The 16,087-nt window shown below is 42.0% G+C and overlaps 1 protein-coding gene across 1 annotated transcript in view; it reads left to right on the top strand.

Moving 5' to 3' along the window:
• phlpp1 (PH domain and leucine rich repeat protein phosphatase 1) overlaps window positions 1-13,560 on the top strand; it is a 161,117-nt gene extending 147,557 nt beyond the window's left edge. Inside the window, exons 16-17 of the mRNA XM_033048796.1 lie at window positions 6,021-6,249; window positions 11,883-13,560. Of these exons, the coding sequence (XP_032904687.1) occupies window positions 6,021-6,249; window positions 11,883-13,037 (1,384 nt within the window). The 3' untranslated portion in view covers window positions 13,038-13,560. The remainder of the gene's footprint in view (window positions 1-6,020; window positions 6,250-11,882) is intronic.
• Window positions 13,561-16,087: the final 2,527 nt, after the last annotated feature.

The following is a 16,087-nucleotide window of genomic DNA, read 5'->3' as shown; positions in this document are numbered from 1 at the left end:
CCAAGTGAGCAGTTGTTCTGTGGTAACTAATCAGTACTTGAAAGAAAACATATTTGTTTTCAGAAAAATTAAATTCATAAACTGAACTGACCAACAAAATAGTATGTTTTTTTTAATTGTTGTCATAATCTGGTCCTGGAAGCACAAGAATGTGTCATGTTTAAGGTGCCTTTATTGTACAGCACTGTCTTTAATAAAATGATCCAAAGTCTAGGTGTGTTAGAGATTATTTTCAATCTCCTCACACTTTACATTTAGCTGAGAGATGGGCAGGTGATCTAGTCCACCAGATGAATAGAGCAAACTGGCTTGAAACGGACTATTGAGAATATGGATTATTTTATCCATTTTAGTGCTATGGAGTTCCTGATCTGTAAAATAGTCCTCTCAAAAAAACAACTGACAAATAGGCTTTTGCTTTTAGAAATTGCATTTCATGCAATGAAAAGCAATAGATGAAATCATTGCTTTACATTGCTTTGGAATTCATTGATTAATTCCAAATCAATGAAATGTTGGTGCACTTTAGCAATATGCATTCAGATCACAACATGTTGCACTTCAATGCTATATCCGTGGGAAAGATTTTTGGCCATTATGTGCCGTGTTGTGTATAAAGAACAATTTTGTTAAAACATAGTGAATGGCAGGAATCTCCTCACTCCAACCTCCACTAAGTGCACTTGTTGATTCTCAAGGACATAGTTCACTGCTTTGTTTAAAATTACACAGGAAAATTGAAAATAAAATAATGCACTCAAGATAATTGAACATTTGAAACAGTGAACCTATACAACTCACTTGTTACGGAAACCAATCACAATGAATATGTGTTCTTGGCAGTTGTCCCGGTATCCTCCTGATTCAAGTATACAAGAATCCTCATTGTGCTTGCAGCGCTTTTGATGTATTTTTTATATGCTGAAATGTCAAACCTCTGGAACTTCAACTTTAATGCACTTTCTGTGTACAGTTGGCATTGATTATTGTTGTTCATTGAATTTGTCCTTTGGTTCTGAGCCAAGTTTATATTCTCCTGATGCAGGGCCGAGATCCCAATAAAGTTGTGTGCCCCTTCCCTACCCCCCACCCCAAAAGATGCTACTCGATCCACTGAGTTTCCCCAGCAGTTTCTCTTATTTTACTTCAGTTTCCAGTTCGTGCAGTGTCTCCTCTTCGTTTGTTCTATCATGAAAACAGACATTCATTTGCAGTTATAGTCAACCACATGCAGAGTGTATATTAATTTGATTATCTGAATATTGATTGTTTCCTATTGTGTTGAAAACAGTTACCGGTAGTTATGACAAATAAGATAGTGTTTCCTAATCAGGAGAGTTCATAGTTAGCATCAATTCTTCACCCCATGAGGCCACTCTTCATTTATCATCCAATGCACTGTATCGGGAAACAATTTGATTATTATGGAAATTACACTCAATATTATTCTTAATTATAATTTTCTAGCAGATGTGGGTGTTTCCGTAAATAAGGATACCGACCTGTTACATGGGTGGTCAAATTTGAAAGTTATTAAATCATAACAAAATACCACAGCATTAACATTGGGCTATCTATGATCTCTTTGTGCTAATCTGTGATCAAAATCAACCAAAATTTAATATTCAAAATTTGACAACAACATAGCAAAAAGCAATTAAAGTTTAACAGAATTTAAAGCAACATTTACGAAAAAAGAACAAAGAAGTGCAAAAAGATTTTACTAACCAACTAGAATAAGTGGGACCCGTTGGGTCCCAGTCACACGGGAGGCCTGGTTCCCCAACGCAACCCATTCCCCAATGCAATATTCCACCACTCACCAATAGCCCCAAACTGTGCAGGCACGGCTCATTTCCCCATATCTTGGGGAGGGGTGGGGGGCAGCGAGCGTTGTGGAGCCAGAGAGGGGGGGTTGTGGGTGGGGGGTGTGGAGACGGGGTGAGGGGGGGTGTGGAGGCCGGGGGGAGAGTGTGGGCGGGGGTGTGTGGGGGAGAGAGCTTGGAGAAATTACGGGGATTGTGGGGGAGAGGGGGGATACCACCGGGGAGGGGGGCAGGAGCCAGCGAGGGGGACCAGAGGGGAAGTGGCTGGAGGACTCACAGCGGGCGATGTGGACTTACAGCGTGCGCTTGGCACTGGACGTTCTCCACCGGGATCAGAGTCTCCGTTTTCCATTTGGCGACATCGGCGACATCTCTGAATCTGCGCCGGGCCGGGTTGGGCCGCTTCCGGTCCCTCCGAAAATTGTGTCTAGTTGGAGACCTCCGCCGGCCATCCAGAGTCTCCCTCAGCTCCAATAAAGACGCGATGGAAACCACCGTCGGCCATCCAGAACCTCCCTCAGCTCCAATAAAGATGCGATGGCGCAGGAAGGGGCAGACCGTCCCGCGGAGTGAGAGGAGAAAATACCTATCCACGCGGCTCCGACTGGCAGGAGACTAGATCGATCTGCGCACGAGCGATTTTTAAACCTCGCTAACTTTTACATTAGACCACCGATCAGAACGAAAATTGGTGCAATCGCAGTAGAGGAGCTCATTGTAGACTTCAGGAAGTCCAGGGGCGGCACGCACACCCCCATCCACATTAACGGGACGGAGGTGGAACGTGTTTCTAGCTTCAGGTTCCTGGGAGTCAACATCTCCGATGACCTCTCTTGGACCCACAATACCTCAACTCTGATCAAGAAGGCTCACCAGCGTCTCTTCTTCCTGAGGAGACTGAAGAAGGTCCATCTGTCTCCTCAGATCCTGGTGAACTTCTACCGCTGCACCATCGAGAGCATCCTTACCAACTGCATCACAGTATGGTATGGCAACTGCTCTGTCTCCGACCGGAAGGCATTGCAGAGGGTGGTGAAAATTGCCCAACGCATCACCGGTTCCTCGCTCCCCTCCATTGAGTCTGTCCAAAGCAAGCGTTGTCTGCGGAGGGCGCTCAGCATCGCCAAGGACTGCTCTCACCCCAACCATGGACTGTTTACCCTCCTACCATCCGGGAGGCGCTACAGGTCTCTCCGTTGCCGAACCAGCAGGTCCAGGAACAGCTTCTTCCCGGCGGCTGTCACTCTACTCAACAACGTACCTCGGTGACTGCCAATCACCCCCCCACCCCCCGGACACTTATTATCACTTATTATTATTTATTCAAATCATTTGCTATGTCGCTCTTCCAGGGAGATGCTAAATGCATTTCGTTGTCTCTGTACTGTACACTGACAATGACAATTAAAATTGAATCTGAATCTGAATCTGAATCTGAATAGAGGAGAACGGTGAGTAATCTGGTGAAAAACCATAGGGCTATTGTGTACCGTTTTTGTGCAATTAGAGAAGATAACAAGATCAGAGTTTTAGTTATGTATAGATAGGTAGATGATGCCAAGCAAAAAAAAAAGTGAACACAGCGTTCTTCAGAGCACAGAGTGCCCACAATGTTACCACTTGGATCCTGTCTCTTATACTGATTTAAGCTCCCTTGCAAAATGTCGGCATGTAACCCACCATGAGGCCCGTACTTCAGTTCAAGGTCATTACAATCGCGATGTTTGAATTTCAAAAAAATCGTGACGAGTGCAAAATAAACTGTTATGGCATTGACGAGGTCAGAAACGGGAGGGACATCTGAATTAGACATCGATAGCAGGTTAGCAAACTAGATTTTTATTTCATGATTTCTATTCATCATTAGGTATTTCAATAGAAAGCTTAAACACAAAATATCAAGAATTAAAAAGAAACAATAAATAGAAAAATGGTTACACATTTCACACGTTTTCACTACTCACGTTTTGCTGTAAAAACATTAGGTATCAGAAAACCATCAAATCAGGTGATAAATTATAAAAATCATAAACATAATCAGAATTTGGCTTATATAGAGTTATTTAATTGCAAAATTAATGTGATTTTTCTGGTATAAATTAGCCTAATGGGCCTGTCCCACTTTTCAGGAGGGGTGTGTGGCCAATTTTTCAGGCGACGGTTAAGTCGCCGGTAGTTGCCTGAATAATCAGCGACTGGAACGGCGACTGTCAGAGTGGAACACACACACACACACACACATCGCTTCCTTCACCAGCCTGTTATGTAGGCGGGGGACAGGGCAAGAGGGGGGAGTGCTATCTGAGTGAAATTCACACGGTGCAAAGCCAATGTGATACAGACACACATCACGATGAACAGGAAGGTTGGCGCTGTAATTAAGACAGTGAAAGCACAGTGTATGGAACGGGTCACGTAAGTGCTTTAAAAGAGGGGGGAGAGGGGGGAGAAAGAGTTGAGACAACTTTTAAGAAGCCAGAGATACACGGCTGTGAAGCTCGGCGGACATTCATATTACCAGTCAGTTATCCTTGGTTCTGAAAACTACTGTTCACATTTTTTTCCCCAATGACCCAATGAAATTCACCGGTCAGCACCAACCTTTGACCTCCTGGCAACCCACTAACACTACACGTATGGTACGAGAATTCTCGCTACTCTCCATGGCAGCTTCATTCTAGTCGCCGCTAATTTTTCAACATGTTGAAAAATTTGCGGCGACCATAATGAGGCTGCGACTAGTTCCCAGAATGCGGAAACTCCTCACGACCATGAAGGCGACTCTCTGGTAACCACCCGCGAACACGTGGCAACCATGTGGCGACCGCATAGTCTCCTGCAGTCGCCTAAAAAGTCGCCTAAGTGGGACAGGCCAATAAGGATTTGATGAAATCCTGCTTGAAAAATGTCACAAAAAAGGCAAGAAAACACAGGGACATATCTCATGATTTTGTATACCACTATAAGATCTCCCCTCATCCTCCTGCGATCCATGGAATAGAGACCCAGCTTACTCAACCTCTCCCTATAACTCACACCCTCTAGTCCTGGCAACATCCGCGTAACTTTTTTCTGAACCCTTTCAAGCTTGACAATATCTTTCTTATAACATGGGGTCTCACCAATGTCTTATACAACTGCAACATGACCTTCCAACTTCTATAGAGGATTGAGTACAAGAGTTAGGTATAATGTTACAGCTGTAAAGGATGCTGGCAAGATTGCACCAAGAACATTGTGTGCAGTTCTGGTTACCATGCCATAGAAAAAATGTAATTTAGCAAGAGAGGATGCATAAAAGATTTACAAGGATTTTGGCAGTCTTGAGTTATATGGGGAGATTGGATAGGCTGGGACTAGATATGGTGGATAGTCACAGTCTTTTTCCCAGGGTGAGCGTATCCAAAACTAGAAAGCATAGATTTAAGGTGAACAGTTTTAAATGGGACCTGGGAGCCAAGTTGTGCACACATTAGGTATCAGAAAACCATCAAATCAGGATATATGGAACAGGCTGCCAGAGGAACTGGAAGAGTTGTGTGCAGCTACAACATTTAAAGGACATTTTGACAGGTTGGTGGGTAGGAAAGTTTTAGAGGGATCTGGGCCAAACCCCGGCAAATAGGACTTGCTCAGGAAGGCATCTTAGTCAGCATGGGCAATGGGCTTATTGCTGTGCTATGCAATTCCATGACTCTAAGAACATAGAACGGTACAACACAAAAATAGGCCCTTTGGCCACAGTGTCTGTACCACACATAGTGTCAAGACCAACTCTTATCTGCCGGCACAAAATGGACACCTCTCAATTCCCTGCATATCCATATGCCTATTCAAAATTCTCTTAAATGCCACTATCGTATCTGCCTTAATCACCATTCCTGGCAGTATATACACCCTGTATGAAGAAAAATCTGCCCTGCACATCTCCTTTAAACTGTCAGTGTGTTTGGGAAGATTTTGCTTTTTAGTTTTAGAGAAATAGTTTCTCGAAATACAGCTTTCCATTAGTCTCTACAACTGCTTCAGCTTATGGAACCATGACATTTCTTGTGTTGGAAAACATAAATCGACTTTTATATCTGTGATATACCAGGTCTTGCATGTTTGAAAACTTTTTATTTTAACCTGTTGGTTATTTCATTACTACTTAGCCAAGTTGTTCTTGCTAGTAATTTTACTATTTTTGTGTAGGAAACTTGGAACTGCTGGCCAGAAGCTGGGGGGCTCTGCAGTCCTGTGCCACATAAAACATGATCCTATGGATCCCAATGGTTGTTTCATACTGACTGCAGCCAATGTTGGAAAATGTCAAGCTGTCCTATGCAGAGATGGAAAACCATTGCCCCTCTCGAAGATTTACAATGTTTGCTGTGAGGAAGAATTAGAAAGAGTAAAACAGCACAAAGCTATCGTCACTGAGGTAAAATATCAAATTTTCAGCCATTGAATGAATTATATTATGTGTATCTGAATTATATCATCTTTTTCCAAATAATCCAATTAGTGCAACTATTTATGGCCTTTCAAGCATTATTTTCAGATTATATTTATGATATAGAGCTTCAGGTTCAGAATCCCGTCCAGTAACAGCTCTACAAGCTATATTTTGTAGCTTGTAGATGTATCTGTCGGTTGTCCTGTTGGCACGTAAAATGCTGCAGCTTTCCAGGAACAATTTATAACTGCAGAACCTATTTGTGGAAATAATTATGTTTCTAAATATAATATTGCATCTTACTGCTGAAAGGAATAACAGATCCAGCAATCTCCTGCTTAATAAATGAAAAGCGACTTTGCAATATTTCACTGCCAAGAATGATGAATCATAATTGGCATTGTTGGTGGTGTCAATATTTAAGTTGACAAGTAAATTCTGTTATTTTATCACATTAAATTAGAAAACACTTTTCTCAATACCCTATAACGGTGAGCAGCAGTGACTATACATGTCAGCTCTTCTTCGCACTGGTTCTGTTTTCTATATTCATTGGTAATCTTATGTGCTATATGATAGCTTGAATATGTTAGATTAGATTAGATTCAACTTTATTGTCATTGCACAAATACGAGTATAGGTACAACGAAATGCAGTTTAGCATCTAATCAGAGTGCAAAGTAGTAAAATACTGGTTAAAACAATATGTACAATGTGGGTAAATTAATCTAGTACATAGGCAAATAAATATATACAGATAAAAGGGTATAAAAGATAGCTAGCGTCTGGCCTGTGAGTTCAGCAGGATAATGGTATTTTGGAAGAAGCTGTTCCTCAGCCTGCTGGTGCGAGACCTGAGGCTCCTGTACCGCCTCCCTGATGGGAGGAGGGCAAACAGTCCATGGTTGGGGTGTGAGGGGTCCTTAATGATTTTCCCAGCCCGTCTCAGACACCGTGTGCGGTGGAGGGCAGCCATGGCAGGGAGCGGGGCACCGATGATGTGATGAGCGGTTTTCACCACCCGTTGCAGTGCCTTCCTGCCAGCTGTGGTGCAGCTGCTGTACCATACCGTGAAGCAGGTGGTCAGGATACTTTCTATGGTACAGCGGTAGAAGTTGGACAGGATCTGGGGGGACAGGTGAACTATATTAAGCCTCCTCAGAAAGTAGAGGCGCTGCTGCGCCTTTTTAATCAGTTTGGTGGTGTTGAGGGACCAGGACAGATCCTCTGAGATATGTACCCCGAGGAATTTGTAGTTGGAGACGCGCTCCACCTCAGTCCCGTTTATGTGGATGGGGTATGTCTGCCACCTCTGGTCTTCGTGAAGTCTTCGATGATTTCCTTCGTCTTCTTTGAGTTGAGGACGAGGTTGTTATTGGTACACCAAGCTGTCAGGTGCTGGACCTCCTCCCTGTAGGCTGATTCGTTATTGTCCCTGATCAGTCCTACCACCGTGGTGTCATCAGTGAATTTTATGATGGCGCTGGAGCCATACATAGGGATGCAGTCATGGGTGAAGAGGGAGTAGAGGAGAGGGCTGAGCACACAGCCCTGTGGCACGCCGGTGTTCAGTGTCAGAGTGGAGGAGGTGAGGTTGTTGATCTTAACAGACTGTGGTCTGTTGGTGAGGAAATCCAGTGTCCAGTTGCAGAGGGAGGTGGTGATGCCAAGTCCGCTGATTTTGGTGATCAAGCTGGTGGGGATGACAGTATTAAATGCGGAGCTGAAGTCGATGAACAACAACCTGATGTAGGAGTTGTTATTGTCCAGGTGGGTCAGAGCAGTGAAGAGCTGCAGATATGGCATCCTCTGTTGACCTATTGGGCCGAATATATGCCACATTTCAGCTGATCCAGAGAGATTTGCATATTGAATCATATGCAAATGTGCAAAGGAAAGACCTTTCCTTAGTTCTCTTAAATATATTTTCCCTTGTCCCATTTGGGTCAACATGAATGAGATATTAAAGCTATTTTCCATCTTTAATGTTGAACAGGTCATAGAAGTTAGGAAAAATCAGGGAAGAGCCTTGAAGAATATTGATATTACAGAAGCAATGTTGGCTGTCTTTGGGCATGTAATGATAGATGCATCACATGTGCATCCTTGGATATTGTAGGGAGCAAGCGAAAAAAATGCTGAGCTGCTGACAAAGATATTTGTATCTTCCTTAGGCTCAAATAAAATGCAGGTACCACTAGAGTGTGGCTAACTTTGTGCCTTTAAGAAGGTCTGCAAGGACAAGCCAAGGAACCACAAGCCACTGATACTGATGTCAGTGGCAGGAAAGTTACTGGGGGGGATTCTGAACGGGATCTATCTACATTTGTAAAACCAAAGACTGATGAGGGATGGTCAGCGTAGCTTTGTGCATGGGAAATCTTGCCTCATGCACAAATATGATTGAGTTTTCTGAAGGGGTGACCAAGATTGACAAGGACTAGGCGGTAAATATTATCTATGTGGACTTTAGCAAGGCCATTGACAAGATCCTGCTAGACCAGAGGGTAAGATCATATGGGATCGAGGATGAATTAGCAAATTGCACAGAAAATTAGCTTTGTGGAAGGAGTCAGTGTACGATAAAGAAGTGTTGTTTTTCAGGTTGGATTCCCTGTTGTTTGTAATCTATATTAACGATTAGGATGGGAATGTAGGTGGCCTGATCAGTAAGTGTGCGTTTGACTCCAAAATTGATGGTGTGGTGGACTGGGAAGAGTTTTCTCAGGTTAGGAATGGTAGATGAAATTTTAACTCGGACGAGTGTAAATTGATGCATTTTAGGAAGTTAAGCCAGGCCAGGATATACACTGAATGATGGGGCCTGGAGAGTATTGTGGAACAGAGAGATGTCGGAGTACATGTATATAGTTCCCTGAAAGTCCCAATTGTGTTTGACAATGTGGTGAAGCAAGTTTAGGGTAGCCTGACTTCATCAGACAAGGCATTGTGTACAACAATTGGGAAGATATGTTCTGGCTGTGCAAATTATTGGTGAGACCGCTCCTGGAATATTTGTGTGTGGTTCTGTTCAGCATACTATAAAAAGGGTGTGATTATGCTCGAATGGGTGCAGAAAAGATTCACAAGGACAGGTAGGCTTTAATTATGAGACTGGATAGGTTTGGTCTGTTTTCCCTGCAGAGAAGGAGGTTGAAGGGCAATTTTTTTTTAAATTATTAAATCACAAGAGACATAGATAATATGGTATTTTTCCCAGGTGAGTGGAGTCTAAAACCAGAGGGCTTAGGTTTAAAGTGAGATGAGAAAGATTTAAGAGCCTGTTTCTGTGCAGTATGACTTTATGACGCCTTTAATTTAGAAATAATTAAATAACTGCTCTGAAAATTGCCATTTTGAGAATGTGGTCATATTAAATTCTATTTTTAAAAAGCATGACAAAATATGTTTGTACTTGATTTCATAAATGCACACAGGCTGGAAGCCCTGGCTTAGGATAAGATTGTTTCATTATTCTTTCACTTTCAAACTTTGTTCTTCCTCATTCGCGCAACTACAAATAGGTACTAACACTCTTCCTTTTGTCCTGTTTCAACATTTTACTAGTTAAATTGGACTGAACCTGTGCAGCAAAAGTTCATTTGTAGTTCCATTAGTTTATACTTGGAAACTTTTAAGTTTCCCCTTTGAATACATGGGTGTGAAAAAGGGAGGACACTCAAATTTCCTGTTGCCAAGTATAGCACACTGTCACTTCTACTTCCTCAGAAGGCTTAGGAAGTTCGGCTTGTCCCCGTCAACTCTCACCAACTTCCACAGATGTGCAATAGAAAGCATTTTATTAGGATATATCACAGCCTGGTTTGGGAACAGCTCCTCCAAGCCCGCAAGAAATTGCAGCGAATTGTGGACGCAGCCCACATCATCACACAAACCAACCTCCCTTCCATTGACATCACAGGAGACATACTGGATCTCACTGTCTCCATCACAGGAGACAGACTATTGACCGACATCTACTACAAACCTACTGACTCCCATACCTATCTAGACTACACTTCTTCCCACCTTGCAGCCTGTAAAGACTATCTCCTACTCACAATTCCTCCGCCTATGCGCATCTGCGCCCAGGATGAGGTTTTCCATACTAGATCATCAGAGATGTCCTCATTCTTTAGGAAATGGGGGTTCCCCTCTTCCATTATAGATGAGGCTGTCATTAGGGACTCCTCTATATCCCGCAGCGCAGCGCCGCTCTTGCTCCCCCTCCCGCAATTTGCAACAAGGACAGAGTCCCCCTTGTCCTCACCTTCCACCCCATCAGCCGTCACGTACAGCATATAATCCTCTAACACTTTTGCCACCTCCAATGGGATCACACTACTGGCCACATCTTCCCATCTCCGCCCCTTTCTGAATGAGACTTCTGGTTCTGCAGATCTGAGATCTTCAGTTACTGCCTGGAGATGTAGAGGTGAACGGGCAACTTTCATGGTGTTCTTTCATTTCATCTGAAATAAAATCCCAGGATATGAGAATATTTCCAGGATGAACCATCTTAAGTGTTATTGAGCTAGTCCCATTTCCCCATGGCCCTCTTTCCTATCCATGAATATGTCCAAATGTATTTTGAACCTTGTAATTGCACCCGCCTCTACCACTTCCTGCGGCATCTCCTTCCATACACACACACCATCCTCTATGTGGTTTAAATTTACGGGAGAAATATATTCTTCTAGTTTCTTAGTTGGAATTTGACAGTGAGCAAGCTTCCTATCTTCCTACTAGATCTCTCTACATTAATGTTCAGATATATCAAAATCGGACCTATTTTCAGATTCTGAATCAATTTCTGGGTAATACGTTTAATTTGTTTTTCATTAAAGGAAACATTTCATGCTAGGAAAAAACGGAAATGTTATTTTCTTATGTTTTTACTATATTGTGATTATGTATTTGTCTTCCCAGGCCAACATATTTTAGATTTAACAATGCATGTATTTTGTATATTGTTAATGCAAAATCAACACCTTGTAAAACAAAGAAATGCCTCTGTTGAGCTTAATCCACTTGGAATCTTTTCAAAATTGAATGTATGCGATGACCTAAAGGGAATGGTTGTGAGAGTTTGGCCTCATGTTTGTGGCATGCTCTTATTAAAATGTGCAGATTGACAGGTTGAGGTGAATGCATGAAATGAAGGACATCTTCAGGCAATGAAACAATATCAAGTTCCATCCAGCAAATTAGTATAAAATGTCTTCCAATAATTTTAAACAATGACTTGATCCTGACATATTCTTTAAGTAATCTAATAATTCTGTGTCTGAGCTTTGAACAAATTATGACATTAAGAAGTTAAAGGTTTTTCAAATACTTAATCCATGTATAAGAAATTAAAAAAAAACTGTAGGTGGGATTTTAAATCTTTAGTTTGTGTTTGCGTATTTGTTCTGAGTGCAGGTAGATGGGACTAGGGGAAAATAATTGTTCGGCACGGACTTGTAGGGCCGAGATGGCCTGTTTCCGTGCTGTAATTGTTATATGGTTAAATGGTTATTTAGCTCCAAGAACGACCTTATTTGCAAAATCTGTTTAACTTCTGATTTGATTTTTGGATTTTTGATCTGAAATTAATCATTTACTTTTGATTACAGGACAACAAAGTCAATGGAGTAACTGATTCCACAAGGATTTTGGGATATGCATTTCTCCACCCCTATGTCGTGCCCCGGCCACATGTTCAGTCAGTCACCCTCACACCACAAGATGAATTCTTCATTCTGGGCAGTAAGGGACTCTGGGATAGTATCTCCTACGTGGAAGCTGTGGACTCTGTGAGAAATGTACCGGATGCTCAGGCTGCTGCCAAGAAGCTCTGCAGTCTGGCTCAGAGCTATGGGTGCAATGACAGCATCAGTGCCGTTGTTGTTCAGCTAAATGTTAGTGAGGACTGTTTCTGTTGTTGTGACGTGAATGGGGTGCCACCATCCAGCCCGGGCATTTTCCCACCATCAGTAAATGTAGTTATTAAGGACAGACCAGCAGATAACTTGGGGATGCCATCATCCAGCAGCGGTGTTGCCTCTGAGATCAGCAGTGAAATTTCCACCTCTGAAATGAGCAGTGAAGTGGGCTCGACGGCCTCAGACGAGCCACCCCAGGTCACAATGAATGATGGATGCCCTGTCTTCCATGGCGAGCAACGGTGTATGTTGCACCCAGTATGCCTGACCAACTCATTTCAGCGGCAGCTCTCCAGTGCCACCTTCTCCAGCGCATTTTCAGACAACGGACTAGACAGTGATGATGAAGAGCCCATTGAGGGCGTCTTTTCAAATGGCAGCAGAGTGGAAGTTGAAGTTGACATTCATTGCATTCAAGTTAAGGAAAAAATTGATTTGCATTCAACTTCAGATGCATGTGATGAAGGAATAGTTATTAGTGCAAATGAAGATGAAAACTCTGAAAAATTGATGCACCTGAGTGCTCACAGTGAAACCAACTGGCTAGGAGATGACAAGAGCAGGTTTGAGTATTCCACGACAGGAACTATTGGCAGGAAACGTGGAAATGGTTCCGTTGCACCCTCAGAGAAGAGCCATAATTTGATCGAGGTGGCAGCCCATGCACCATTGAAAAAGAGTGGTGGTTATTTTGCTGCCCCTGCCCAACCAGATCCAGATGATCAATTCATAATTCCCCCAGAATTGGAGGAAGAAGTGAAAGAAATAATGAAACAACACCAGGAGCAACAGCAGCGCCAATATCAGCTAGACCAGCTCCCAGAGAGCTATGACACCCCTCTATGACCAGAAAGAAAAGAACTAACTAGCAAATTTGAGCATTATTTCCTCAAATGTGTTCTAATATCAAGAGGTTTTGACTTACTTTATAAATCCTCTTTCCCTGCCTGTTAAACACAATGAAGTGCAGCCATTTTTTAAAATCATTTCTAGATTGTTATTATTGATTAACTAACGAAGATACACATTTAGTATATTGCCAGCAGTCATTATTGAGTATTTGTTTTAAAAACAGAGAAGTATTAAGAATGATCAATTCTAGTTAATGCTGTAAATGTGGTACTTTTAAAATCATGGCTTTCTAAAATGAAGTCATAGAAATTTGTAGACTTTAAAACTAACTCCTAGGAGTTGCAACTCATTAATGTGACATAGTCACTGAGATGTACTAATCTTCTCTGAGAGAACAGTTGATTCACAAATTATTTGTAAATAGTTTAAATGTTGTATAGTGACACATGGAGACAACGTTCCACAATGTAGTGCTGTATTTAAAAAATAAATAAATAAAGAATGCTTTTTAAATTTCCCATTGTTGCAACTTCAAGAAGATAATCGGCATCTAGATTTCAGTGTGCTGACAACATGGCTGCGATTTATCTTTCACGATTCTTTCTCATATTCCATTACCCAGCCTCTATCCACACTTGATTTTCTGTTCCTCCATTTCTTCTGCAGCTTTCCAGCGCAACTGCACAGAAGGAAGAAAAACATGCACAGGATCTATGAATAAATATGTGAATCCACTTTTGTTTAAAATAAGTCAGTACTTTAAACAATCAGAAACTGGGTTCCAATTGAGTATAAGTTCAAGTCCTGCTGAGGAGGGGTAAACAAACCAAGGAGTCACAGAGGGTGGTCCTTGCAGAAGGGTGGGGAGAGGAAGATGTGACCAGTGGTAGGATAGCATTGCAATGGTGGAAATGACATAGAATGATGTGCTGGATGCAGAGGCTAGTGTGGTGAAAGGTGAGGAACAAGGAAACTAGCTCTGCTCTATCTGTGCAGTGGAATGAGCGGACAAGTATGGGGAAATGGAGGTGATGGTGAGTGCTACGTTTCCTGAAAAAATAGGTAATTTCAGATGACCTGGAACAGAAGGCTTCATCTTGAGAATGGATGTAGTAGAGCAGAAAAAACAGAAGAAAATTTGCTCTCATGGAATTTATGTGGGGTGACAAAAGTAAATAAATCAGTACATATTTTCAACACTTGTTTCTTGACGCATGCAAGAAAGACTTGCTTTAACGTTGCAGGAAATCGCAATTCAGCCCATTTTCTGGTAATACAACCTCACCCAACCCAGCACCTGCCCCCGTAACATAGGTGATGCCTGTATCTGTGTTTGGTGCTGTTCAGGTCCATAAAGGGGCTGTCCCACTTGGGCGACCTAATCCACGAGTTCTGGCGAGTTTGCCCTCGACTCATACACGAAGTCCTAGGAAGTCTTTGTAACTCTCCTTCATGCTCGAGAGTAGTCCCCGTGTACTCGAGGCCTCAGCTAGGTCACGGCGTATTTTTCAACATGTAAAAAAAGGTCGCTATGGAAAAAATTGATACTTTTTTTACTCGTAGGTTTAGTCGTAGTAGGTCGGCATGTTAGTCGTAGGTAATCGAGGGTAGTCAAAGGTAATCAAAGGTAGTTGAAGGTAGTCGTAGATAGTCTTCATCATAGTCGAAGGAGGTCGCTTTCACTCTCCACTATTCGGTGTCCAATTTTCCCGAAGTTAGTCATTGCTAGTCGAAGCTAGTCTTCTACATAGTCGAAGTTAAATCTCCTAAACTCTTCTAAACTCGCCAATTAGGTCGCCCAAGTGGGACAGCCCCTTCAAGCTAAACCAGATTCTCTGAACAGCACAACTTTCAACTCTTTTAGGAGTTTATTGATACTAATACTACGCGACAATAAACTAAGCCTGATGCACATTTGTGCCTGATAATTTTACACCACTTTTGACTAACTTTAACCCCCAACCTCCAATTTTCGACACAACTCACCTTGGGATTAAATGAACTAGTTGGTTCTGTCAGTAGAAAAAAATAATGTGGCCTTGCAATAGTGTCTTCAAATATTGCCTGGGATTGTCCCATATTTCTCCCATATTTATAATACAAAAGAAAGCATAGTGAACAGTACAATACTGACCACTATGCCTGTGCTGACCATGATGTCAATTTAAATGAACAGGCAGGGAATGGAGGGAGATAGACCATGTGCAGTTTAAATTGGCATCATGGATGGCACAGGCATGGTTCACCAAAGGGACTGTTCCTGTGCTCTCCTATGTAGGTATGTTACGCCTTTGAGGGGGGGGGGGGGCGGGATTAAAATGCCGTTTTTTCCTGCCTGTCCGAGATATATTTTCTCGGGCTTCTACCTGATGCTGAAAATTCGTACCGACTGCCGTTCTCTGAATTTTTTTTTAAACCGCGGGACAATTTAAGTGCTGGAGTAAAATAAAAATCTACTTCTAATGCCGTCAACGCCGACAACGGGACGGATCTCACGTACGGGACAAAACATAAGGTAAGTCGTGTATTATACATATAAACTTGCTTCTTAAGATTACTTTAATCAAAATTTCATCTGCGAAAATGTGAACCGGCAGTGTTTTTCCTGCCGAAATGGGGTTTAAATTCACCGCAACCGCAACGTTCCAAACGATCGCGTTCCACAAAATCTCACTCGCAAGATGATTTAAATGGCCATTAATTGACGGGAATTCCTGTAATTTCCTTCCATTTGGCCTATAAATTCATGACAATGAGATTTAAAAATCATGTTATATTGTGAATTCTTGTGTGAATGTTATTTGGACACTTAGGCTATTTAAAAATGTTAACCTTTTCTTAAGAAATGGATAGATGTTTAGATCTAGTAATTGAATTTTGTAATTAACTACAATTAGGTAACTAACTAATTATATGCTTTAATTTCAGGTCATCCAAGTAAGATTGTTTCATATTTGTTTCGGAATGCTTCAATCTATAACTGAAAATGTCATTCAATTCTCTTAATTTTTAAGAAGGTTATGGGCTTTTGACTGTCCTCGATC

Source organism: Amblyraja radiata, chromosome 2, assembly GCF_010909765.2.
Source record: "Amblyraja radiata isolate CabotCenter1 chromosome 2, sAmbRad1.1.pri, whole genome shotgun sequence".
NCBI lineage: Eukaryota > Metazoa > Chordata > Chondrichthyes > Rajiformes > Rajidae > Amblyraja > Amblyraja radiata.
The sequence above is the reverse complement of the archived record's forward strand: the minus strand, read 5'-3'. Positions and strand labels throughout refer to the sequence as shown.